At 41.9% G+C, this 27,917-nt stretch overlaps 1 protein-coding gene and 1 pseudogene across 1 annotated transcript in view; one reads left to right on the top strand and one right to left on the bottom strand.

Annotated features, from left to right (window-relative positions):
- The first annotated feature begins 2,840 nt into the window (after positions 1 to 2,840).
- The window catches only part of ARG2 (arginase 2), a 28,260-nt gene continuing 3,183 nt past the window's right edge, over positions 2,841 to 27,917 (top strand). Inside the window, exons 1-6 of the mRNA XM_019733334.3 lie at positions 2,841 to 3,443; positions 4,787 to 4,859; positions 22,208 to 22,385; positions 25,673 to 25,832; positions 26,831 to 26,925; positions 27,100 to 27,204. Coding sequence (XP_019588893.3) covers positions 3,045 to 3,443; positions 4,787 to 4,859; positions 22,208 to 22,385; positions 25,673 to 25,832; positions 26,831 to 26,925; positions 27,100 to 27,204 — 1,010 coding nt within the window. The 5' untranslated portion in view covers positions 2,841 to 3,044. The remainder of the gene's footprint in view (positions 3,444 to 4,786; positions 4,860 to 22,207; positions 22,386 to 25,672; positions 25,833 to 26,830; positions 26,926 to 27,099; positions 27,205 to 27,917) is intronic.
- Positions 20,377 to 21,712, bottom strand: LOC148758696 (small ribosomal subunit protein uS19 pseudogene; annotated as a pseudogene).

A 27,917-nucleotide genomic window follows, 5' to 3' on the forward strand; every position in this document is an offset into this window, starting at 1 on the left:
GACACCCAGGGAACTTGCTCTAGATTCCAGCTATAAGAGTGATGTACATCTATTCAGCACAGCTGAGTATGTATCATTCTCTTTTTGTAGTACCAGCTGTAAGTATTGCCCTAAATGTAGAGATTGGCCAAATAGCCTACTCCATGGCAAAGGTCCTAAATGCTACTTCACAGGCCATCCACACCATTGGGGCAGGAGTTAGGACAGGTCAGAGAAGCAATTCTTGAGAACAGAGCTACCATAGATTATTTACTCTTAAGACATAACCATGGGGGCCAGCGTGGTGGCTCAGGTGGCTAGAGCTCTGTGCTCCTAACTCCGAAGACTTCTGGTTCAATTCCCATGTGGGCCAGTGGGCTCTCAACCACAAGGTTGCTGGTTTGACTCCTCGAGTCCCACAAGGGATGGTGGGCTCTGCCCCCTGCAACTAAGGTTGAACATGGCACCTTGAGCTGAGCTGCCTCCCGGATGGCTCAGTTGGTTGGAGCGTGGATGGCTCAGTTGGTTGGAGCGTGTCCTCTCAACCACAAGGTTGCCAGATTGACTCCCGAAGATCTGGATGGTGGGCTGCACCCCCTGCAACTAACAATGGGAGCTGGGCTGCGCCCTCCACAACTAAAAAGGAAAGGACAACAACTTGACTTGGAAAAAGAAAAGTCCTGGAACTACACACTGTTCCCTAATAAAGTCCTATTCCCCTTCTCCAATAAAATCTTTAAAAAAAAAAAAAAGAAAAGGTATAACCATGGATATGAAGATTTTAAAGGATTATGTTGTTTTAATCTCTGTGACAACTCACAGTTAATTGAAGGCAAAGTTAAGCAGATTAACGACATAGTGTCCAATATTAAACAGAGAAGGGTTTTTAGGCATTGATCTCTCCTCCCTTACTTCCTGGCTCCCAGCCTAACTGGGCTAAAGGAGGCTTTTCTCATTTTTCTCTTGTTCATTGTTATAGGGATTATATCATGCTGTTGCTTACACTGTATCTCAGTTTACAGATTACCTGCTAGCTGGCTGCAACGGTTCAAGCGACCACAACAACTGAACTGAGGGACAAAGACCACCCAGCTCCAGATGGTCCTGAATATGGAAACTCACCTGGATTTGCTCATCTACCAGGGACCTTTAGATAGACCTCTAGACCAGCCCTAGCTACCGGCTCCTTCTACGCCCCTCCTCAGCATGAAGCAGCCAGAGCGGTCATCTATGCCCTAACAACATTTAGGGTTACTTCTTCAGAGGGGGGATTGAGACAGGATAGCTAGCATGTTGTTAGGTAAACAGTGAATTACCTGGTAGAAATAAACAAAGGCAGCCATATCTTGGAACTCCAGGGTCTGAAATGACTCATTCGCTCTAGCACAACAATGTGCTCTGGGGATAAATGGGTTATTTTGTAAATCCCTTCAGGCTGGACAAACACAGCAAATCTGATAAACAGAAATATGGTAAGTTTGGAGATAGAGCCCAATAATTTGCATTTCTGACAAGTATGCAAGTACTGGTTGACCTTGTTGGTCTAGGACCACACAGAACCACTGCCTTACAGTAAAACCCTACTTATTTTGCTAAGGCTTCAAAGACCTTTCTTTGTTAAACCAGCAGGGGGAGACAGGTATAAAATTTATCCTCTAAAAATAAACTGCCTTATACTACCAAAGCTACTTGGAGTTATGATATTGCCATGGGAAATTCTGAAATATTTTGGAAAGCAGCATGTAAGTTGGCATCAGGTGAAATATTTTTCAGGTGTTAATATAAAAATTTATTTTGGTTTGACTAACATCCAGATTCGTACAAGTCATAGTGTCATGGTTAAGAATTTGGATACTGGAGTCAGAGCTCTACCACTTACATGCTATGTGACTTTCGAAAGTTACTTATCTTCTCTGATCCTGATTCCTTTTCTTTAAAATAGCTTCCCTTATCTTCAGGAATATGTTCAAAACCCCCAGTGCACGCCTGAACCTGTGTGTGGATAGTACCAAACCCTAAATATACTATGTTATTTCATATACACACATATCTTTCACTTAAAGGAAGTACTTTATGGCTTCTCTTTGGCTTATCTGAATTGCCAACATCACTACTCTTGAATTTGGGGGACCACTATTAAGTACAATAAGGGTTACTTGAACACTAGCACTGCAATAATGCAATAATGCTAGTTGATCTGATGGCCAAGATAGCTGCTAAGGGACTAACAGGTGGGTCGCATATACAGCTGAGGATCCGCTGGACCAAGGGGATGATTCACACCCCAGACAGAACAGAGCAGGACCGTGTGAGATTTCATCACACTACTCATAGTGGCATGTGATTTAAACATAAGTATTGTTTATTTCTTGAATTTTTCCATTTCATCTTTTTGGACTGTAGTTGACTGTGGATGACTAAAATCTGGGAAAGCAAAACCGAAGGGGGGACTACTGTACTTAACAGAATTGTTAGAGGGCTAAAAGTTCTTAGAACTTGAGTTGGACATTATTAAAATATTAATACTTTAGTTACTTTCAGCTCTTTAGCCTCTCTAAAATTTAGAAATAGTCCAGATATGTTGCTGTGTTTGGTTTTTAATAACCAGTGCTGCCGTTTTTCAGGTAAAGAATTGAAAACGTCTAGAAGTTCATTGTTTTGTAAATCCTAATCTTACCCATGATACATAAAATAGGTGGGATTTTATTAGCACGCCTGGTCCAGAGACCTCTCCTCTACAGTTTATCTCTTAGCATTCAATTCCCAAAGGTATCGTATGTCCTGGACCTTGAGCTCTGAGATGGAACGGAGCAGGTGGATGCCGACTTGGGCTTGGCAGGGCACGCACACAGGTCGGGTCAGAGGAAGCTCAGCCCAGCCAGCCCTTCCTCAGACTTGGCGTCTGCTGGGTGTGCATGTGTGTGAAGAGTCGCGATCCGCTAACCGGTGTGTCCGTTCTCTTGCTTCGCGGAGTTCGCGAATTTCGCGGCGGCCGACCGCTTCCCGCGAAGGGACACACCTGTCGGTGACCGCGCTCTTACTGTCCAGACCCAGATACTGGCTTTATGGCGTTAGCCGTAGGGGCTTGTCCCTTACGGGTGAGTCCGCGCTGTAGTGGGGTGACGTCAGCGAAGGCGTGTCCGGGTCCCGAGGAACAGTGGGCGGGGCCCGCGGTAAGGTGTGCGGAGGGCTGGTTGGGGGCTCGGGGCGGGGCCAGGGGCTGTGACGTCACGGGGCTGCGCGGTGCGGCTCGCGCGCGGGTAGGTAGGCGCCGCTGCGGGCAGCGGTGTTCAGTGAAGGCGGCAAGCTCCTCGAAGCAGCCTCTCGCTTGGCGACGTCCCGCGCTGCCCATCATGTCCCTGAGAAGCAGCCTCTCGCGTCTCCTCTGGACGCAAATGCATTTCGTCCTGAAAAAGTCGGTCCATTCAGTGGCTGTGATCGGAGCCCCATTCTCACAGGGACAGGTGAGAACTAGGATCTGGCACCGTGGGGAAGGGTCCCCACCGCGCCCCAAAGAGAAAGCGGCGGCGGGGTGGGAGGGACGAAGAAGCGAGGAGAGGATGGGGAGAAACGGAGAGGGGACGAGCTGGTGGGTTCCCGCGATTCGGCATCGGCAGAGCAGCGGGATTTTCTCCGATAGAATATGGGGAAGGAGGGAGGGATGGAGGGCACCTTGTGTGCGATGCGGACGGGGGACAGCAAGCTGGCGGATATCTGCGGTTTCGCCCGGAGGAGCGGGAAAGTGGTGGGTCCCGCTTGGGGTGATGGAGGTGAGGGAAGGAAGAAGAGGATTCCACAGAGGAGCTGAAAGAGGAGAAATCGGCATAAATGCCCGGTGGAAAATAGAGGGCGAGAAGGTTAAAGAGAGCGACCTCTGAGGATGCAGGGTCCATTCTCAGAAATAGCATTAACTGTGAAGGAAATTGACGCTGGCCGCTCTAGCGGCGGGAGGATGGGAGCGGCTGTTTTGTTCTGTCTTCAATGAAAGAAACCTGCAGTCGTGGAGACCTCACTGGTACAGAAGTCCGAGATCTGGCCCCTGCCGGCTACACACACCCAGCCATCCGATCTGACCCGGGTCAGCCTAGCCTGTCTTGGTCTCCGTTTACCCTTCCCACAAGGGGTTTGGAAGGTTGATTTGATGCCACTGATTGTTGTTTTCCCCTCCTTCTCTGAAAGTGTTTGAAATAAACAGAACTCATGTGAAAATGATAATGTCACAGATTTTCAGAGGGATCTACTGGGAACTAAGTACAGTAGTCCTCCCTCGGTTTTGCTTTCTGAGATTTCAGTTACCCACGGTCAACTGTGGTCTGAAAAAATTAAATAGAAAATTCCAGAAATAAACAATTCATAAGTTTTAAATTTCATGCTGTTCGGAGTAGTGTGATGAAACCTCAAGCAGTCCTCCATCCTGGCGGGCTGGGAATCATCCCTTTGTCCAGTGTATCCACTCTGTATGCACTACCCATCCTTTAGTCACTTAGCCTTCTTGGTTATCAGATCGACTGTTGAGATACCGAAGTGCTTGAGTTCAACTAGCCCTTATTTTATTGTTATAATTGTTCCATTTTATTATTAGTTGTTACTCTCTTCCTCTGCCTAATTTATAAATTAAACTTTATCTTAGGTATGTATAGGGTCTGGTACTATCTGCGGTTTCAGGCATCCACTGGGGGTCTTGGAATGTATTACTTGCAGATAGGGGGACTGCTGTATAGTATAGCAGATTTCTGTATTTTTGTGAACTATAGTGGTCTTATTTTCAATCGTCTTCCCTGACATCTCACTGTAATTTGTGTGACAGAAAAGAAAAGGAGTGGAACGTGGTCCTGCTGCTATAAGAGAAGCTGGATTGCTGAAAAGGCTCTCCAATTTGGGTAAGTGGCTGGATCTGAGATCTGTGTGCAGGGTGGTAACAGACCAGGTCAGAGTCTTCTCTCTTATATCCAGGGACTGCACAGTGTCAGCTGTGCACGGACTTGGGAAGTGTCTCTCCTCCTTTGGATTCCATCTGCAGGTTAACATCTGTGAGCGTCTTCAGGCAGAGTCTTGTTGCAATAAAGAGAGTGTGTGGAAGGCAGGGAGGTGGAGTGAGCCAGGGCCTGGAACAAGCTGCGAATGACTGTAAGTGTGAGCTCCAGTTCTAACTGCACGGTCAACCTTTCCCCTTGAAATTCTAGCTTTCCTAACTCAATCATCAGGTGCTTATGATTCATCAGTCTACTCAGTTTCCTCTCCCCAAATCATTAATTTCTTCCCTAGGATTAATAGCTTTATGTTCCATTAGTGTTTTTCAAACTTGCCTGATTATGAAACTCACTTGGGTTACTTGTTAAAAGTACAGATTCCTAGGTTCCTCCATGGAAGTCTGGTTTATTGGCACTGAGGTAGGACCCAGACAAGGATATTTTCACAAACACCCCAGGTAATCAGAAGTAAAGTTGCAGTCTTGTAATTAGGCTAGTACTCTAAACTTACAGAACAAGAATTAAATCTGACCCAGAGATAAGTGCCATTTATATAGTAATGGAGAACCCTTCTTTTAGTAACAGGGCACCAAATTCCATTACCTTTATGGTAAGAAGTTTTTTCCTTATGTCTAACCTAGATGTTTCGAGTTGATGTTCAAGACCATTTCCTCTATTCAATATTAGGACCATTCATATATCTTTTCTGGAGCTATAAGTGCAAAAGGTGTGAGAAGCAGGGAGCTGTAGGTCCTGGGGATAGTAATATAGAATCTAGGTAAGCTACAAATCTTTTCCTCATTCTTGCTTTGAAACCTCCTCTCCTGATCATTGACCCATTCCAGAGGTGGATCATCTTCTAAAACACAGAGGAATAATGAAGTCACCAAAATCACCTTCAGTTGAGTGTCTTTCATATTGCCTCTGGCTACATATGGATATGGTGTCTTGGATTGTACGTTCAAAACTCTTCTTATTAAACGATTGCAGTTCCTTCTTCAGTAGGGCCTCTTAACCATTTTAATTACTCTCTAATTTCACCACCAAAGATGAAAGATAAATTAAGATTTAGTCTAATGTGTCACAAGTAACTTAAAGGGAAGTTTTTATTCCTACTTATAAATGAGGCTACTGTCCCTTTAAATCAGCTAGACACATTCTACTTTTTAAAAAGCATTATTTTACACTGGAAACAACAATCTCTGGTAATCACTGTTTTTTAATACTGGATAAACTTCTAAAGCCCATCTGATGAACTGGGCCTGGCACTGCTTGAATTGCCTACTCACTGCTGGATTCTGCCTTAAGAGACTCCTGACAAGAATCAGTTTCAGCCTCTTACACAGGAGACATAATATTCAGCTGAGGCTGCTGAATGAGGGGGAGGGGCACATTTGTAGCAGCCTCTCTTATTCATGCTTTGTAGACCTTTCCTGTCACAGCTCATGGTATTTTTCCACTCCAACCTGGGGCAGCCATTCTCCCTTAAATACTATACCTTCTAATACTTCCTCTGTAAACTCTCAACCTAAAGTAATGGTGAAGCTTCAGTTTATTTGGTCTTCCTTTTCACTTTTAAAAAATATTTTTTGGTTTACAATTTATATCCTTACCCTGTAGCTGATTAGTCACCCAATATTACCAGCACTCTAAAATAGAATCTCATTGTATATTAATAAGATTGTGGCACTCAGCAGATTTCCAGTATGCGGTTAGGCTAATCTCCAGGAACACGTTAGAAAAAAGTATGCAGAGAAGTTTCAATTGCTCTATTCTGAAATAGTACCAAAATAACAAGTCCTTTGAGCACTTTCAAATAAGCAGGATGGGTCAAATTTCAAGGGAAAGAAGACCCATGGAAAGGTAACTTTCACAAATCCCTTTGTTTCTTGCCTTTTGCTCTGATGTCACAGGCGGTCCATGTTGCCATGGCATCAGTTAAACTTTCTGTTTTCTTGAATGAATGTATTTGACCTGGTATCTGGGTTTAGTAAGGACATTCAGTGGTTCTTCTCTCAAGTAACCAGTTAATTTTCGTATATAAAGAGAACCTGAGAGAAAGAAAGAGGCAGTTGCTCAGGCAAGGCTCAGATGCAGTACCTCTGCTCCTGATTCTGGGAGCTCTGATAGTCATGGTAATTTGCCCTTTCTTCTTCAGAAGTAGAATGAGTGTCTGTGGGGAAAGCTAGCTCTAAGCCAGGGGTGTCCAAACTTTTTTCAACGTTTTTTTACCAAGGGTCATATGTGGTAAAATACACAAACAGCCGGGCCACTCACTGGAGGTGAAGTATGCATTGCCTCACCTGGTTTATTTAAGTAAACTAAATATATTTTTGGAATTTGCTGCGGGCCAATTAACAATGGATTGTGGACTGCAGTTTTGACACCCCTGCTCTAAACTGAGGTGAACAGTTTGAGCTCTCTCTCATTGTAATTATGGCAATTTGATCCAGCTGTGGTACTGAAAAGAGGTGACAGCCTCTGGCACAACTGTCTAAATTAATGTGCCACTGTGACTAGGCCAAGTGTCCTGGAGTTCAGGAAGCCATTTTGGAGTTATTCTGACCCTTTTGGGACATTTATTCCCACTTATTTGTCCCAATTTGGGACACTTATTCTTTCTGTTCTATTGGTGCTCCATTAGAACAGGAATCTCTTTGCTTGAGACCCAAGAATCTGGTCTGCTTCAGTAAGAACTAATAGAGGGCCTGAGAGAATTGTTTAAACATAAGGATCTGAGGGGTGAGAGCTGTTTATCTGGAACAGATCGATGTGTGAGTTCAGGGGTCTGTACTTGCTTTCAGTGGTTGGTAGAGAATGTTAGCAATTAGAGCGTAGGTGTATGCTAGTGATGCTTCAGCCTGGGTCCCATCCTACCATTTCACTGAAACCATCTTGAGGAAGCTCACCGACTTGTCAGCCTTTATTTTGCTGGACGTCTGTATTGCACAACTGACCATTTTATTCTTGAAATAGTCTCTTAGCCAAGACTCTACTCTCCCCTGAGTCTCCTCTCCCTGTTGACTGGTCCTTCCTGGATGCCTTTGTGGGATTCTCTTCCTCTTCCCAACCCTAAATGTTGATTTTTCCAGTGTTCCTCCAACTTTGGGCTAAGTAGCCTCATTTCACTCTCAGAGATGTCTCAAACTCAACATGTTCAAAACAAAATTATCTTCTCCCTCAAATCTGCTTCTCCGGCTATCTTCCCGTTGTCTGTTTCACAGTGTCATTCATTATCTAGTTACTCAAGTCAATCTGCAAAACCATCACAATTCTTTTCTCCTTCCCTTTTGTCTCTTGTATCTGTTGATCACAAAGTCTCCTTGATTTCCCCTTCTAAATCATCAGAGTCCTTCTCTGTGGTGGTACTGCTCTAATTCTGTCCTTACTCCTGGCTGTAACTTTCCAATGGTTTCTCTTGTCCCATTTTTGCCTTTCTCAGTTCACATTCTTCACTGTCACCAGAGTGATCTTTCCAAGACTTTGCTTAAAGTCTTTCCTTAGCTTTCTTTGCATGCATCCATGCTTCTCAGTCTTGCCCTATGCTATCTAATTTGCCATATTATTTATTTTGGTGTTCTTTTAATTGGCTTTAAAGCTTCATACTTTTATTTTTAAATTTTTAAAATTTAGTTAAATTTATTGGGGTAACATTGGTTAATAACATCTTGTATTCAAGTTTCAGGGGTACAGTACTATCTATAATACAACACGTGTATATTGTATTGTGTGCTTACCACCCACGGTCTAGTCTCCTTCTGTCACCATATACTTGACTCCTTTACCTTCTTCATCCTCTCCTTACCCCAGTCCCCACTGGTAACCACCATACTGTTGTGTGTGTGTATGAGTTTGTTTGTTTTATTCATTTGTTGTTTTATTTTATATTAATATAATGGAATACTACTCAGCCATAAAAAATGAAATATTGCCATTTGTGACAACATGAATGGATCTTGAGAGTGTCATGCTAAGTGAAATAAGTCAGATGTAAAGGACAAGAACCATATAATTTCACTCATACAAGTATCCCACATACTCGTATTTCAATGTATATTTTCAAAACACAAGAATTCTTTGAAAATGTATCCACAATACCATTATTGGTGAGACGAGATTGTAATGGTGGCACTACATCTTTTGAGATTTGGATCTCTGGTATTATTTGATTTAACAAGTGTAATTTAGCTTGGGTAATTTAGCTTCGAAAACTTTCTTTTCTTTGCCTTCCTTCCCTCCTGCCAAACCTTATACATTTACTATGCAGTTTCAGTGGTTCTGTTTCCTTTCGGCCATGCAGGCCCTGTGACTTGGGAGAGGTTTTCCATCTGTATGGGATCCAGATCTCTAACAGTTTTCTTTTATAGCATTGCCTGGCCACAATAGAAGCTAGATGATCAGGACGTCTGGCCGGTCAACAGAACTCTTAACTTGAACACCATGCAACTAGGCTTCTTCTGCTGGAGGCTACAAAAGTGGTCCCTCCGTGTCCAAGCCTTAACGGCTCTAAGTCAAGACCCGGACCTCTGGGAACAGTGCCGCATGTGCTTGGCTAAATTTCCTTAGTCTACTTCCCCCATCAACTTGATGATCCTCTCTTACCCCTAGTTCCCCCATGGCCAGGACAGCCTCTAGACTTTCCTCCTCCCCAGGCTTCAGCACCCCTTTCTTCCTCTCCCTCTGATTCTTCCGCCTCATCCCCTCCTGACTTGTTCCTTTCCCTGTCTCCTGCGACCACCCCCTTTTACTCCAGAGGTCCCGTTCTAAGTCCTGCAGGGGCCCCGTTCTAAGTCCTGCAGGGGCCCCCTGCACTGGGAATCATTGTAAGGGAGATGGCTTTTGGACCGGAGTCTGCCATCCTCCGAGTGCTGGCATTCTGAACAAGCTTACTTTTAAAATAAATTCATGTTATCTCTGTTATAAAATTTACCAAGAAAATAGTTTGGATAATTAACTTTAAAATGTCAGAATTAAGAACTAATAAGTGACGAAAATAAGGTTTTAGATGAAACTTTTCAGTAATAATCATATATTGTGGATGCTTGGATGTGATTTCCCAGCATCTGTTGGTAACTTAAGATTTTAGTTTTGCTAAGTTATGTTAAATGATAAAAATTATTGAATAGGTATTTCAAGATAATGAAATGCTGAAATATTAATTATTAGTAGATAGGTCTGATTTCATCTATTTTTGTCTTGTCACAGGAACGTTAAAAGATAAATTAAGATCTGTTAATAAATATATCTTGTATTTTATTACAAAAGCCTATGCTTTTGAAGTTGCAAAATATATTCCTGGATTTGCCAGTGGAAATGCTAATTGCTTGCTTTTGGTTGTCAGTAAAAATTGAGGTTCTAAATGTTATAGATTCTAATTAATATGAAAGGAAATGATGTGTGTTTTCAAGGAAGGTATACGGTATGGAAATACATTTTTGAAGGAACTGAAAGAAAGTAGTTTGTCCTAAAGATGATTATTTTGGAATGAGTAAGAAGAGACAAACTAAGAGGGACTGGGAAAGTTGTAGGTTTCTGAAAATCCTTGAGAGAGTTTTATGTATACTTAAGCTAACTATGGTTAATTAAGTAAATTTGAATATCAAAGGTAAGCTAGTTGAGTTTTTTTCCTCTGCTAAGTAGGACAAATTTCTTAGACTATTGGTCTGCTATTGATATTATAAAAGTTTCTGCCTAAAAAGCAAAGATTGTATGTATCATCAGAAAAATTTCTATGTTTTATATTGTCCCAATCAGGTCCTTGGTTACTAAAGACAACTAGATCTTTACAATAGTAAGAACGAAGTTTTGCTAATAATTATGTAAGCTTCCATAGTCTAGGACTCCTGAAGTTCATGTGCCCTTCTCATGTCAGATATAAGCCACTGTAAACAATGATTTAACCGTTTTTACCAAAAACCTAGATAAGTCAGGGTAAATTCATTAAACTTGACCTAATATTTTCCCTGACAGAATATTATAGTAATTCTGACCCATTGTTACATCTTAATGAAAAGGCACAGATCCTAGAGAAGACCAGGGAATTTGTTACAACATCTTTTACAACCGAGACAGGGAAGATGAGGAAAGAAAGGATCAGTGAGACTGGAGACAAGGCCGGAGACGGGCCAGACTTTGCTGCAGGCCAATGCCCCCTCACGGCACCCTGGAAACCCCAGAAGAGGCACACCAGGATATAGCAGCCCAGACCACGAGTAAGGATGTACTAATCCTCCAAAGCAGCCACGCCCCTTGTGCAAAACAAAAGGGCACTGGAGGAGGAATTAATCCTTGCTCTGAAGGGAGTGGGGACCAACTCCTTTCCCACAAACGGCTATAATCAATTGACGGGCCTGAAGCTCCCAGCGGCTCCCAAGCTGTTCTCACACCTAAAAAAAGTTAATATCAAATACCCAGTATTGTAGAAATATAATTTTTAAAAAATCCCCCAACTGAGGAAACCTGTCCACAAAGTTAAAGAAAGAAAACAGTTTATTATTGAATAAGCATTACATCAAGCAATCTGCTAAGGGATTGCAAAGACAAAGAAATCTCACCCTTATATAGCCATACAGGTGCAACCCATTACAGGTTTTCAAGATAAATGATAACTAGTCCTCCAGTACGAGGACTTGACAGTACCTTTTGTCACATCACATAAAGCTCATCCTAACTTTATCACGGAAATTGCAGTGGCAACCTGTGTTAGTTGATTGGCTTGATCTGGAGGGGAAACATTTCTGAACACAGGAGGTAGTTTTGCAAATTGGAGCGAGGTGCCCGATACCTGTGCCCACAGAAGCCAGCCAGTCTCTTACTATCCCACAGGAACCGGGAGGTCAGAGCCCTAGATGTCTGCATTTCAAAAAGATGGTTCCCAGGTCCTTGAGGAAACAGTCCTGAGTTGTGAGAATGGCTAGAGGCTTATTTAGTCATTACAAAGGTTTACATTTGAAAAGGACAGAGAAAGAAATTCTGAAACAAAAGGGAGGGGAGAAGTCTCTTCCCATATTTTCAATAAGGACAAGTAATTAAGTCTATTTTCAATTTTTATCTGCCCCTACACCAGTTAATGTTCACACTGCCCCATTGACTTAACATATTTATTTTTTTACAGTTTGAGTTGGGGTCTAAGTTGATTGATGTCTCTTAAGTCCCTTATAGCTCCCTCCTCTGTTATTTACTTTTTCCTTGCAGTTTACGTGTGGAAAAAACTATGTCTTTTGTCTGCTGAGTCTCTCAGTTTGGATTTTGCAGGTCACATCCACATGTCATAACCTGTTCTTTTGTCCTCTATTTCCTGCAAATTGGTAATTGGATATAGATCTTTGGTCAGATTTAGGTTCAATTTTTTTTTCCCCTGGCAATTCTGCTTCATACGTAGCGGTATACACTTCCATCAGGAGTGATGTTATCAGCCATTGAATATTGTCTATAATTGATCCATAAACTCGTTTCCATGTATTTTCAACGGGATAGTCTCTGACACTGCTATGCTAATATGTCCAAAACTGAACTTAAGATCTTTACTCCCTTCCCGTGTCTTTCTCATCTGGCGACAGAACCAGAAAGCTGGAGGGCAGACCCATTATCTCTCTACATCCCCCTTAAGTATTGCTAGAATCTCAGTTCTCTCCCATAGCCCCTATGTGAGGCTGCTCTTCTCCAAGCCAGTCCCATTTCCCAAAGGACATCGGGGCAGTAGATCTGCAGTGAAGATTTGATTTGCCACTTCCTGCCTTGAAAACCTTAGTAGCTCCCTAGTACTTTTAGGATCTGGGCCCTGCTCCCTCTTCCTGACTCATGTTTCTACAGTTCTCCTGAATGAACCCAGGGGGATTATGAATTGTTCTGATAGGACGGGAGATACTATGTACCGCTTCTGCCTGGTAATCCTTTGATTCCTGGCTCCAACCTTCAAGATTCAGATGTCGCCTCTTCTGAGAAGTCCTTCTGGCTCTTCCAGGACCTTCCCCTGTTCCCACCATGACTTGTGCGCAGCTGCATCCTAGCAGTTCGCACAGGATTGTGCTTTCCCTGCCTGTGTTCTCACCAGGCTGTGAGCTCCTTGAAGTCTGCAGCCATACTTTATATGCCTAGGATTTAACAGAGTGCTAGGCACACAGTAAGCACACAGTCAGCTTTTATTGAAGGAAGAAAGGGGACAAAACATCTGAAGGGGAGCAGAATTTGCCATTAAAAACATGCCTCTCTGGGCTATTGATTATTTTAGGCTGGTTAAAGAAATGGGAGTAGCCTAGTAGGTTACCTTTTGTTCAGGACATTTACATTTGTAAAGGAAATCTCCATTTGTAAGGGTGTTTCTCTCACTAGGCCTTCATTATCAGTGTAGAAAGTAGGGACTTAAATCTTCTTAGCAATTTTATCCTTGTTTACTGTGCTTTTTCTGGTCATCTCCCATAACTGACTCTCCACCCCCAACATCTTGTATCTTTAGCTGAAGGTGATATTTCAGGTGATGGCTTCTGCCATTTTGGCAGGACTCAGTGTTCCTGGATCTATCCCATGTATACAGAAGGCATACACGTTATTAAACTCGGTTTTTCTCCTGTTAATCTGTATCATGTCAATTTGATTATTAGACCAGTCAAAAGAACCTTGAAGGTAGAGGAAATTTTTCTCCCCATACTTCTAGGTTTCTCCTCTAACTTCTGTTGACACAAGAACGTCCAAACCTATAGAACATTTTTATGAGTTTATTTGAGCTGTGGGGGAGAATAAACTTTCCTATACCCTCAAGGTTATTTCGGCTAGTCTAATAATCAAATAGACATGAGATGGATTAGCAAGAAAAAAATAACCAAATTTAATTACTTAACATATGTTTGGGAACCCACATAAATGAGAGAGACTCCACACACTGGAGAAGTTCAAAGACAGAGGAAAAATGAATATAAAAGACATTCTGAGCTAGGGATGAGGAAAAGTGCCTGGGGGACTTCAAAGGGTCATTCCAAGATGATAAGAGCAGATGTTTAAATAGAAGTTTGCCATTCCCTATAAATAGGTCAAAAGAAGTTATCTCTGATAATCTCTTATTATGGGTAGTGTCCCTAATTTAAATTCTAGGTAGGTAAGGGAGGGACAGAACTTTCTCTTGAGTGCAGCTATAGTTGCCTTTAGCTCAAAAAAGGTGGATAGCTTGTTCTGAACCCCCACAGAGCCAAATAGAGGAGGCAAGATCTCAACAGAATAAGAAAATGCTCCTGAGGATGACAGTTTTGCAGTTTCTTTTATACATTTGGAATTAAGGAGGGAAAATTACATGAAGGTGGGAGAATGAAAGGCAAGGGTTGGATTACAGGATAATTAAGATTATGTGCTCTCACAGTTGTCACCCCAATAAACTTTAATTAAAAAAAAAAGGCTATATGCTCTCTTGAAGGTGGTCATACCTCCAAGGTGTCTGAAAAAGAGGATTACTTTGTTAACAAAGGTGTGTTAATCTAGATGCACAGAAAGAATGGACAGGGCTGCTTAAGGCAAAGATAAGGTCTTTACTAAAAGTTCTGTGCCTGGGGCATGATTACCCAGTTAGGAATTTATGATCAGATCACCCTGTGAGGTTACTGTCAGTCACTGGACTTGTCAGATTTATTAGAATCCCATTTTGGTCCACAATCATTCACATTGTGACCCATGGGATTTTCCCAGATTACAATTTCCTTGATCTCAAAATGATTTGCACTTCAGAAGCCATCTCGTTTCCCAGGTTTTTAAGACTGTGTGATTCAAAGAATAATGCATATATCAAATTGTTTACCTTTTACAAAGTGTTTGGCTACCAGTTGATGAATTTATTCAAACTAAATGTTAGTAGGTGATAATGGCCAGTTATTGCCTCCCCACTTTTGAAACATACTTTGTTTTGAACGAGGACCTGAGTAGCTACTGATGATGGCTGCTTCAAGTAACACCGACCTCTAGTTACTTTAGACAGGTGTTGCATTATTCCTTCAATATCCAAAATAGCATAGTTTAGAGGCCCAGAACCTAAAGGATTAGTGTGGTTGGTTTAAATAATTTAATCCTTGAATAAATTTACTTCCTTTCTATTAAGGACCAAACTCTTGGAAGTGAGTGCATGTTAATATAATAGGTGTGGTAATGCTCAGATTTGAAGAGAAGAAAGACAGAATCTTCCTGGCTCCCCAACTCACCCCTACAGGCCAGAACCAATGAATAGGAAGAGAAATAACACCTTCCTGTGTGACCCAAGAATTGAGTCACAGCAGGGTGCAGCACTGTGGTTAGGGCTTTCAGAGGATTGGTATTCCAAGATTTAACTAGCTGTCAACATAAGAAAAGTTCAAACCTGTAGAGATTTTTATTTTGTTGTTGTTTATTTGAGCCAAACTGCGACAACTGCCGGGAAGCAAGAATTCAAATGCTTTGGAGAATGACAGTTATACACTTTCTTTTATACATTTGGAATTAACACGGAACTAAGGAAGATTACATGAAGATGGGAGAAAGGCAGGGATCAGATTATATGCTCTCTTGAGGTCTGGAAAAGAGGATCTGGAAAAGAGGATCACTTCTGACATTTCAAAAGTGTGTAAACCTAGACGCACCAGAACAATGCACAGGGCTTGCTTAAGGCAGAGATAAACCTCGTGTAGGTCTGGGACGTGACTACCTTCTGTGACCTGCCCAGTTAAGACTTTATGTGTTACTTTCGGTCAGCTTTGCTACAGACCTCCTTTTTTATCTACAATTCCCCCTTTTAATCATAAATCAGTCCGAAGGATGCATCAATGACCAACCTTTTGGTTGGATTGTGTGGTCTAGCACTAGGAAGGCTCATTTCTATGGAGTCTGAGTATCGATGTTGACTTGTTGAAACAGTGGACCATTGGGGATGGGCCAAAATCGTAACCATGGGATGTGAGTTAAGACTGAATTTTCCCAAAAGGGAAGGGCAGGTAAATGGAAGGCAGTCGGGTCTTACGGCTTTCTTTTTTTCTTTTCATAATGCAAACACAGATTTATTTGTATGAACAATGAGAATTAGGACACTAGATAAGAAGCAAAGCAGTCTTCTGCCAAATGGAGAAGATTGGTCATACGGCTTTCAGTGCAAAAAGCACTAGAGTGTTTCTACTGTGTTTCCCCGAAAATAAGACCTAGCCAGACAATCAGCTCTAATGCATCTTTTGGAGCAAAAATTAATATAAGACCCAGTATTATATTATATTATATTACATTATATAAAACCCGGTCTTGTATTAATTTTTGCTCCCAAAGACGCATTAGAGTTGATTGTCCAGCTAGGTCTTATTTTCGGGGAAATAGGGTATCCTGTGAACTATCATGATCAGTGTTTTGCCATCTTTCTCATTCTTCTGTATTTTGCATCTAGTATAACATTTACATAAGCCATAAAGAGTATTAAAAATTATCTTATACATCTTCAGTAATTATTAAGTTGGAATATATAGGAAAACCCAAAGAATAACTATTATTATGACTGATATCATCAGCAGATAGGTAAAGAAAATCACACAGTTGGTTTCTGCGTTCAGCATTTATCCGTAGGTGTAATGCCTTGTTGATGTCTTGGGATAGCTGTCTACCTCTGATGGCAGTGGCTTCTCCTCCTTGAGGAGTCTTCGGTGCCCACTGTAGGAGAAGGTGAGCGTCAGAGACATGGGGTAGATGTCCATTCATAGTTCAGTGCCTGATAAGGTCTCTTTTGGTTGCAGAGTGTCTTTTATTTGATGTCCTTGCCAATAAACGGAATCTCCAGGTGGCAGTCAGTGATTTCTAACGGCTGTATCCTGGAAGCTTTCTGTGACAGGAAGCAGTGACCTATTTGGCATTTTCTTAAAGTGACTTTATCAAACCTTTGGAATTAATGTAAGATGTCTCCTTTCAATAATGTCAGCTCATATGTTCCTTCATCTAATTTAAGTCCAGCTTAAATGCACTATGATGTATGAAGGATTGTAAAAACCGAAAAATGGGGTTTGCCAGGGAGTCGGGAAGAACCAAGCGGCTGTCTTGGGTTTCCTATTGCCCTGACTATTCGTTTAATTTACAACCACTGTTTACCCATACAATATACACTAGAAGTTGTTTTTTTTTTTTTTTTTTTTTTTTTAAATCTCTGATTTATAATGCTTCCCATGCAATTTAACATTAAAAAAATCTTTTCAGGTGTTCCTAGCTTTTCTCGAATGCTATTCAGTAGGCTGTATGGGGCTAGGTGGACTCTCCCAGGTGTCAGCCCACTTTGCAACCCATCTCTCTAGTCTTCCTGGGAGCCCTGGGAGCAACTGGAGCTACCCACAAGAGGAAGTCAGAGCCACAGGGAAAACTGGGTACCTTAATGTTATCGAAAAATGCCCGCTGAGTCGTAACATTGTCTTATGTGAGTCGCCAACCAAAGGGTGATTCAGTCTTGTTCTAAACAGTTGGAGCTATTTAACTTGGCTGAATTTCTTCCTCTGAAGTATGTGACACAGAGGACGTGAGGATTAGCAGCTATCCGTATAGTATGGTGTGTGTGGAAGCAGACAATTTTGTACCTTTTCTTTCTTTCCTGTCAACTGGCTTCTTTCAGGGATTCACTAGCGATCAGGACCCTAAACAGAAGTGCTGTCTACAGATATTGCTAAGGTCCGGTAGGACTGTTTTGATTTCTTCCCCACCATCATTCTGTTGATGCGCTTGTGTTCTCATTCCACTCCAGTGGCGCCCGGAGATGTTTATCACGGCCAAAGGTAACATCTGGGCTGAAAAAATCATAATAATCTTCAATGTATTTTTTATTATCAGCACTAGGAGAGAAGCAGTGAGGCTGTGTCATTATATACAGAGCTTTGTTTTTTCCACTGCAAGTCAAACATGAGGGCCCTTTCAAGTTGGTTCCAAATCTGTTTGTCATGAGAGCTTCCTTGAAGTTTCAGGTTCATTCCGTCCCACACTGCCTTCTTAAAAGAGAGGAAAGAGCAGCAATGAAACATTATGTCTCATTTGATCTAGATTTGCAGGTGAGTTATCCTAAAGCACAAAAAGTTCAAGAAAGGGACAGTACCCTCAAGCATGACAGGCAGATAGTCCTTCTGTATTACAATATTTGCTCTTTCCACTATTACTCTAAGTTTCTTTAAAAATTAGTGACACCATCTCTTGTGCCTTTTGAACTAGAAGAATTTGCCATAGCACTCTGTTAAAGTAACAGCTTCATTATTACTCAGTTCACCTTGCTCTTACAAAAAAATAACCTCCCATCATCCTCCCCACTCCTCAAAACCCTGGCCTATGTGTTACAATTCATGTTTTCTACAACCTCCTGTTGCACTGCTCCAATGTGCAAATTTCTCATTTTTATTAAATTGCTCAACTGTTTTCCAAACATGGCATGTCCGTTTCTTCTTTCAGGCCCTCATTAACTGTTAACTCTTTAGAAACCAATGGTGGGCTCTATTCCACTAGATCTTCGGGTGCTGCTGCAATGCTATCAGAACAGTAGGCATTCTCAAGGAGAAGGCTCCTAAGAGGCCGTATCAGGATGGTATAGTATATTCACTGATGCCGCTCTGTACTGCACTGGAATAGTTAGGATGACCGATAGGATCGGCGACGTAAGCTTTAGTATTTCAGTTCTTTCTTACTCACTTAAAGGTTCTGGCAGTAGAATTTAAAAGTACTCATTCTGGCAGAGGTTGCTAGGTATCTGCCCAAATTCATCCTCTAATCATCCGGACATAACTCAGACCTGCATTTGCAGGCAGTGCCATGGGAGCAGGAGTGATGTGCCACTTCTGGGCCAAGGCCTTTAAAAGTAGAGGTGTTTTCCTCAATGTGTTCTTCCTCTCCCACTGCCTTGAACCTGGGGAGCCCTAACCTTAGCTACACAGATGGCAAAGCCCCAGGTACGGCAGAGCCACAAGTCAGAAGGAGCTTTGCCTCTGAATCATTGCAATGAGGAAAGCCTCCTGCTTACCTAGAATATCCACCCTGGATGTTAAATAAACAGGAATCAATTTATTGTGTTTGAGCTATTGTTTTGAGGAGGGTTTGTTATAGCAGTTTAGCCTGCTCTATCGAACAACCTTATTTAAAAGAGTATTATGCATTGTGTTTATGCGTAAAGGTCAGCAAGGATAGAGCATAGGCAAGCCTAGAGAGTGGGATAGGGGACTTCCACCGTTAGACACTTTCTTATCAACTTTACCCAAAATTTCTATGGCCAGTAAACAACAGCATTAGCGAAAACAGTGCTGGTACAAAGGTCATTTGTTGTAGGAGTCATTCCTTGACTACACCGATCCTCACTGAATTTCCTTTTACTCCTGTAGCGCTCATTGTCCCTGGAACTTATCGTGGTGGACATTAAAGAGCAGAGTTGGGAGTCATATGGGGTGGGCCACTCAGGCAGGGCCTCTCAAGACATTAAACCCTTCACGGGGTCTGGCTCTCAGCTTTATGGATCTAGGAATAGAAGAAGTCTTGATGTGTGCAGAGCTTAGCAGGCTTTTCAGGCCCAGAGACTCATGCTAACTATGATGTATAACCCCAAATGCCCATGCAAAATATGGTGAGCAGGAGCCCTTCCAGTATCCACTGCCAGGAAGCGCTCTTGCTGTTAGGAGGGTAACTGGGAAATTAAATGACTCACCAGAGGGCTATTTGGTGAGCAAGGAGTCAGAGCAGGTGGAGTCGGACGATGTTGGAGAACCCACCATCCAGGCTGTGGGTTAATCTAGTGATCCACTCCATAGTGTTACACATTTAATGACCAAAATCCTTTAATGAAATTCAGTCTCGCTGTAAGACTGCCAAATTCTCTTAGGTCCTGTTAGGCTTTCTGCAGCTTTCTTCTACGTGAGTAATAGTGAGCTGAGCACTGTTTTCTGTCACACTTGTTGGATCTACATCCTAGTTTCCATGATTGGATTAGAGGGTCCCCCAGGTTCTGTCACTTAAGCTCCATGTTGATCACTTTAATTCCCCATGTATTTCTTCTTGGTCATGTGAAGATAAATGAGTTAAAGTAGGCTTCAAAAGCTAATAGTATTTAATTAGATTGTAAACCTTTTCTATTCATAATTATACACCTAATATAAAACACCAGACATGCGCTGGTGTCTTATTCTAAGAACCTAGATGCTTGGTAAGATTTAAGGAGTTGCTGAGGTAAACATGGACATGGAAGTAGAAACATCCAGGTGTAGGCACTGACGCTAAGAATCTGCCTGGCCCAAGACTGTGTTGCCAACAACAGTTGTTAAGACCTGGCATTGAATGGAACATTAGTTAAAGCTTCATTTCTTTTAAATCTACAATGTCCTCCCATATTTTGTGATTTGATAAAGTGCATAATGACTTTACTCATAGTTTTTTTTCCCCCTTTCTTTAAAAAGATTTTTGTAGATGTTTTATTTGGTCATTTTTTTCCCTCTTGGTTCCAAATGTCTTTGGCCTGTTATGTTCTCCTCCTACCTTCAACACCTTTTCCTTTCTTTCTCTTTTAACTTAGTTGTCCAGATCAGCTCTGATTCTGGGCCTTTTATATAATTATTTTTTTAATGCAGTGACCAAAAGATACATACAGAATTCTAGCTGCAGATGCATTTACCTTTAATCGACACCAGGATAAGGTGTTCTGTTTTGCTCCCAATATCCTTTTTGGTTTGATCCCTTGGGTGGCATGAAGTTCAGGTCACTGTTGGGCTTGTGTTCCAGGCCACTGTTTCTCAAATTTTTAAATTCTCTCAGAAGTTTGGCTTTGGATTGAGTTTGGGTTCAAGAGGTTAAGCTCAAAACTACACAATTTAAATTCAAGATGGATCTGTGCTGGTCTTAATCCAAATCTTTAACACGAATCTCTGTGAATATTAACATGACTACCCTGTGTCCACTTCCCCTGAACCCCCAGCATACCTGGACTCCAGTTTGACAAACAGGGCCTTAAGGATAAGATCTACGGTAAAGTTCTGTTCTCTGCGAGTTCACATCCCTAACTCACAGAGTTGGATTATTTAGTTCTTACCCTACATGTGGCATCCAACCAACTTACTGATATATAAGTGGTTAAGATGCAAAGATTGGTACTTACACTAAAGATAAAAATTAACGTGTAGTGACTGCTGTCATAATTTGCTGGAATATGTGAAACCCGGGTGGGAAAATATTACAGCTTACTGTCAGAATATGCCACTAGTTCTTTTTTTATTTAAAACACTTTTTTTTTCGTTTTAAAGAGAAGTCTGTGCCTTTATTGGCAGAACAGGCTACTTGAGGGGGAAGAAGAGGAAGGATTGGGTGGCCCCAATGCCGGGCTGGTAGTAGTACTTTGTGGGCTGTTAGGCGATGGAAAACTCGCCCGGTAGTGGCCCATCATCCCCGGCCTGATTTCCACATGGGTGAAGGTCTTGCAGTTCTAGACGCCCATCATGCTTCCCATCATCTCCGGCAGGATGATCCTGTCCCTGCAGGTGTCTCTTCACCCTCTGGCTTCTCCGTGGGTGGCGCTTTCTGGTTGGCGCTGCGCAGGCGCTTCAGCAAGTGCCGCTTCCACCGCCACTGCCCGGCGCTGTGCGGCTGTGTCACTGTGACAGCTGCGTCAAGGACATGTCCAGCAGCTGGTCAAGGTGCACGCAGCGGTAGGTGACCTTGCGGAAAGTCCATGGCTGCTTCTGCTCCACGTCAGCCCTTTTGTCGGTTCTTCAGAAAGGACTCACTAGTTCTTAAAGTGTCTGAATCAAGAAGGATTCTTGGGGGGAGACAAACTGCATCATCGACAAAACACACATTGGGGGCTGATGGCCTGGATCTGGATCCTGATTCTGGCACGTAGCAGCTGTGTGACCTGGGGACCTAGGTTTATAACATGAAAATTTCTGTATATGTATTTTTGTCCTAAGTTAGTAGTATTTAACTTACTTTATATCCTGTTGGTTCCCCTTGATATTTTACTTCCACTCTATAACTCTGGAATATCTGAGGTCTAATTGGTACCAATTTTGTGATCGTTAAGTCAGTTATCATTTCTGGGCTTCACTTTCCAAACCCCAGCTTCTTTCCCTGCAAAATGGTGCTCCTGATAGGATATACCCCACAGGATAGCTGGGAGGACTGAAATAATCCTGCCAATCATGTGACGGTTCGAATTTTCCTGTGATAAAATGAGTTTATGTTGCATACTTTGTCACAAGTTATTATTTGTGGCCCAGGCCAGTAAGAGTTGGAATAACATTTCCAATTAATTTTGTCATCCTCCATGTTTCCAGGCTGCCGCCTAAAAGACTTTGGAGATTTGAGTTTCACTCCAGTCCCCAAAGATGATCTCTACAACAACCTGATAGTGAATCCTCGCTCAGTGGGCCTTGCCAACCAGGAACTGGCTGAGGTAGTTAGCAGAGCCGTGTCAGATGGCTACAGCTGTGTCACAGTAGGAGGCGACCACAGGTAAGATGGGAGCCAGGGGTGGTGGGGGCGCTGGATTGCGTGGTGCTTTGGGCTAATCAATTAGCTTGTCTCAGCCTCCTCACGTAAAGTCAAAATACCATTCAGGAATTGTTAGGGTATGATGTTATAAAAACAAATTAATACACAGAAACTTCATTTAAAATGAAGTAGGGAGGCCAGAAGAGGAAGCTCTCATGCCCTGTCAGTGGATCTCCAAGCACAGCAGAAGGAACTCTTTTTAACAGCCCTCCCAACTTCTTTTCTCCTACACAGGAATTTCCTCTCCTTTGTTTTAGTGGACTTACATGTGGCCTGTCACGGTTGTATGTTCTAGGTTACAGTTCTGTTGTTCCTGAGTAAACCGATTTTGCTGGAGAAATATCTGGCTGGCTTTTGTTTAAGGTGCATAATAGCAGGACACACTGTATAGTGGGACAAGTTCAGAGGTAGACTAAAGTTTTTAGACATAGTGCACTGTTTCATGCTTACCTCTTGGAAAGCTGTCTTGAGAATCTGTCTTACGACTTTCATTTGGCTGTTTGGGAGAATGGGAAGGATCCATCCATAGGCTCAACTTGTTTTTGTTGTTGTTTTAGCATTTCTGCTAATAGATTTATTCCAAATTCCCCACTTGACATGTGAATACATTCTCTACCTCCACAATAACTGACCCTGGGTGACATACAGTCAGTCCTCTCTCTCTTAGTGAATCAGCATGGACTTTGTTTTATTGAGCACTGTTCTGATGTGTTCTCAAGCAGCACGAGGAATTGTGGGAAACTTGTGATTTATTAGGCCTTAATGAAATAAATACACATGGAATGAAAAAAAATTGAATTCTACAAAATTTCAGGGGAGATCAGTCTAGGCTAGAGCAGTCAGATTTCACAGGGGAGTATGATTCGAGCTGAGCAATGAAGGTTTTTGTTAGAAAAAATGGCATTTAAGTACTAGGAGTGTCGAGCACTTTATATACATTCTCATTTAATCCTCATAATAACGACATGAGGCAAATAGTTTTATCTAATTTACTGTTGGGAACACCGAAGGAACAAAGGTTAGATAACTTCCAAAGTCTAGAGCTAGGAAGTAGCAGAACTGGGATTCAAAGCCAATGTGACTTTTATAGGCAGTTAACTTTTCTTTTGAAATCCAATCTAGCAACTTTCTCTCAGGTGCTCACAGAGCTTCTCAGATCACTTAACAGAAGTTAAATCTTTGTTACAACTGGAAAGGCAGGTAGATTCCTCATTATGAATAAAATTTGTACATAGAATACAAAGTAGTCCCAGGTTCTCTACTTGAGATTCAATTAAATCAACAAGTGTGTGTGTGTGTCTCCTGCCTGTTAGCTCAGTGCTAGCTCTCAGAGTTCATTTATATTGTCTTTCTTCTCATCTCACTATTTGGGGACCGCTTGTCAATGTGAATATCACAGTCCTTGGTTTTTCTTTTGTCTGTAGCTATCTATATTGCAGCCCTATCACTGGTCCCAATTTCCTGTTCAGTGCTAAAATCTAGGCTATCTGGAAGATTCTAGACAGGAAGGGAAGAGTGTAAAACCTTAATAGCTGTTGAACATTTTTTAAATGAAGAGGCATTTTTAGGTCACTCTGCTCCTTTTACATAGTACAGCATACATTATTGCCTAAATCATCAAACCATCTCTGACTTAAACAGGCCAAGATTATTATCCCTATCTTACAGAAAAGGAAACTGAAGTCTAGAGAAATGGAATGAATTGTCCTAGATCACACCGCTCTCCCTGGGGAAAAAGCCCCAGCATTCTGACTTAACCCACGGCTTTCAGCACTAGACCATGCTGTCCCTCAGAAAGGCCCTATGTGGGGCATAGAGCCTAAAATGCTGTCTCATGCTATACCGACCAAGAAGGATGGCTATAGTTAGTTCCTAAGATGCTTAAGTTGCATTTCCCATCTATATCAAATTCTTTGGTTACTGGGAAGCTGGACAGCTTTCCATCTACGATTTCATCAGCTATATTCCTACAGTTGAGACAGGATAGTTGGCTAATATAAGCAGACACCAAGGACAAGGAAGGGCAAAAAACAGAAACAATGATATTTGAATGATATGCTAATGTATATAACATGCAAATAAAGTTTTTATTCAGTGATCTAAATGAGGTCATTAATTGGGTTGTCCTGTTATTGTCTTCAACTTTTTTTGTTTTAGACTAAAAGTATCACATCTTTTTTTAAAGCTATGCTAATTTTTATCCTTAAAAAGTTAATATAGGGGTAGCCGGATGGCTCAGTTGGTTGGAGCGTGAGCTCTGAACAACAGGGTTGCCAGTTCGATTCCCACATGGGCCAGTGAGCTGCACCCTCTACATCTAGACTGAAGACGAGCTGCCGCTGAGCTGCTAGAGGGGCGGCCAGATGGCTTAGTTGGTTAGATCACGAGCTCTTAACAAGGCTGCCAGTTCAATTCCCGTGTGGCATGGTGGGCTGTACCCCCTGCAACTAAAGATTGAAAAAAGATGGCAACTGGACTTGGAGCTGAGCTGCGCCCTCCATAACTAGATTGAAGGACAACGACTTGGAGCTGATGGGCCCTGGAGAAACACACTGTTCCCCAATATTCCCCAATAAAAAATTAAAAAAAAAAGATATTAAGCAATATTTGTTAAATTGTTACATATAGACCACATCCTTTAACTGCATTTTATTCTTAAATAAATATTTAAGGTCCTTTCTGGGCCAGGGCTAATTGATCAAATTATAGGAATTCGGGGCAGTAATGTATAACTAACTCACTCAAGATTAATCTTTGGGAACTACAGTCCTAGGGGCTCTGTCTCAGCCAAATCCAGCCTTAGCCTGGGGCCCAGACTTTGCCCTGAGGGCAAAGTATGAACTACCTTGGCTGAGGATATTTCTTAGTGGTGCTGTCTGCCAAGTAGAGGGCCTTGAAGATTATTGTACAGTTGACCCTTGAATAACTCAGGGGTTAAGGGCAACAACCCCCTGCGCAGTTGAAAAACCAAGTATAACTTGACTCATCAAAAACTTAAGTTGTCCTTTGGTGTTTTGGAACCAAGGGATTGGTTTCCAGACCCACTGTGGATACCAAAATCCATGGATGCTCAAGCCCCAATCTAAAATGGCATAAATTAACGCATACAGTTGGCCCTCCGCATCCATGGACTCCCAACCATGGATAGAAAACAGTTACAAGTATTTACTGAAAAAAATCCATGTATAAGTGGGCCCAGGCAGTTCAAACTGGTGTTGTTCAAGGTCAGCTGTGTTTGTTCTTTGCAGCCTGGCAATTGGTACCATTATTGGCCACGCCCGGCACTGCCCAGACCTTTGTGTGATCTGGGTCGATGCCCATGCTGACATCCATACACCCCTCACCACTTCATCTGGAAATCTACATGGACAGCCAGTTTCATTTCTCCTCAGAGAACTACAGGATAAGGTCAGTGGGCTGAAATGAAAAGGAAATTGAATGGCTTAGAGGGGTTAATCCTGGGGCTTTGAGGGTCTGGTTCAGTTAAGATTTCTGTGAAGGATGGGTTGACAGCAGTAGAAATGCTTACCAATCCTTCATTTGTTCATCAAACATTATTATGGGCGAGGCAGTCTGTTACATGGTCGGGGTATAAAGATGACCAGGATGTGATCTCTGCTCTGAGGGGTTCATAATCTTGTAAGAAAGGAAGGTGGTACTGGGTAACTAGTAATTGATAGACCCGCAGCCTGAGGATCCAGGCTTCACTCAGACCTATTGGTCTAGAATATAAGTAAAACCATGATTTCCTCAAGGTAATCTTTTTCTAGACTGTTCAGAAGACATGGGAGTCCAGGCATAGACTAGAATCTGTTTATCCCTCCCCTCAGTGAGGGAACAAGTTACACCAGGAGTAACAAAGGTTATTCATTAGGCAGAATTTGTGTTTTGGCTGTCAGCAACTTGAGATAGCAACTGGGTTGTTTCAAGAACCAATCTGTAAATAATTCAGTAAGGTGAAATGGGTGGAAAAGGGCTAATCAGCAGTATTCCTGCCATTCAGGTAAGTTAATGAGAAACCGGGACTACCTTAGGAGAAGAGATTTTTTTATTCTTGAGAAAACTGTAGTGTGTTCCTCAGCTGCTTTCTGAATCATTTCCACTTATACCATGTTTCCCCGAAAGTAAGACCGGGTCTTACATTAATTTTTGCTCTGAAAGACGCATTAGGGCTTATGTTCAGAGGATGTCATCCTGAAAAATCACGCTAGGGCTTATTTTCTGGTTAGGTCTTATTTTCAGAGAAACATGGTATCAGCTCTCTTTCCAAGATCAAGTGTATCTTGTGTTGTGAAGTATATCCTTTAGGTAGGAGAAAGCAGACTACATACATTGGGAAGCATGTGGTGATTATCTTGGTGAGACCAAGAATCCTTGATGAATCCTGTTTACTCCTCTCTTCATAGGTACCACAGCTCCCAGGATTTTCTTGGATCAAACCTTGTATCTCTTCCCCAAGTATCGTGTATATTGGTCTAAGAGATGTGGACCCTCCTGAACAGTAAGTTGATGCATAGGGTTCAACTCTGGGCCTATCTTGGTCACTTACGTTCCATTTGATAAGTTGTTCCTTGCCTTAACTTGTAGGTCTCACTATAAAGAAAAAATCCCCTCTAAACACAATTTGATTAAAAATGTTGTTTAAACTAAGGACTCCTTTTATATCTCATTACAGCTTTATTTTAAAGAATTATGATATCCAGTTTTTTTCCATGAGAGACATAGATCGACTTGGTATCCAGAAGGTCATGGAACAGACATTTGATCTGCTGATTGGCAAGTAAGTATGTACTTCTAGGTTCCAAAGTGAATAGGGCAGCTCCCAATGGGCAGTACACTTTATCTTGTCTTCTGAGGATAGTAGCTTTTCTTTTCAAATAAAAGCAAAACGTGTACACATAAAAAATTCAAACAATTTAGAAAGGGAGACTTGAAACAGAGAGATTATACTTCTTTTGGGGTTGGGAGAGGGTTTCCTTGAAGTCACTGCCCAGATCCGCTTTCTCATGAATGTCTCTTTAGCTCCATTTTTAATACATATCTTTTGAGATGAGGGATCTGTTCCAACTGTCCCATTCTTACCAGCCTCCCTATTGCTTCATCTGAAGAGTTTTATATTAAGCAAATCTTGTTAGTGCAGAAAGATGATAGATGAATATTAATCAAATGCGGGTTTTCCCAGTGCTGAGCATTTATTTTTGAATGATTAATGTAATTAATTGCCACCTGGTAGTATGCCATTTCTTCAGCTGTTAAGAAATTTAGTTTAGCATATAGGTGTTGTATGTTAGTTTGTTAGCTATTGGACACCTGGGCTAAACTGAAATTAGAATTGGCAGATGATAAGATTGGAGACATAAAATCAGAGTTAAGTTCAGCTGCTGTTACACTCTGAGAGAATAACTGTAACCTAGATCAATCCAACTTAGAATGTCAGAACCCAAGGTCATGTGCAAGTGATGAATTCCCCGCTGTAGACATTTGTTAATGTAA

Source organism: Rhinolophus sinicus, chromosome 3, assembly GCF_057876585.1.
Source record: "Rhinolophus sinicus isolate RSI-liver-muscle chromosome 3, RSI-T2T, whole genome shotgun sequence".
NCBI classification, from domain to species: Eukaryota; Metazoa; Chordata; class Mammalia; order Chiroptera; family Rhinolophidae; genus Rhinolophus; species Rhinolophus sinicus.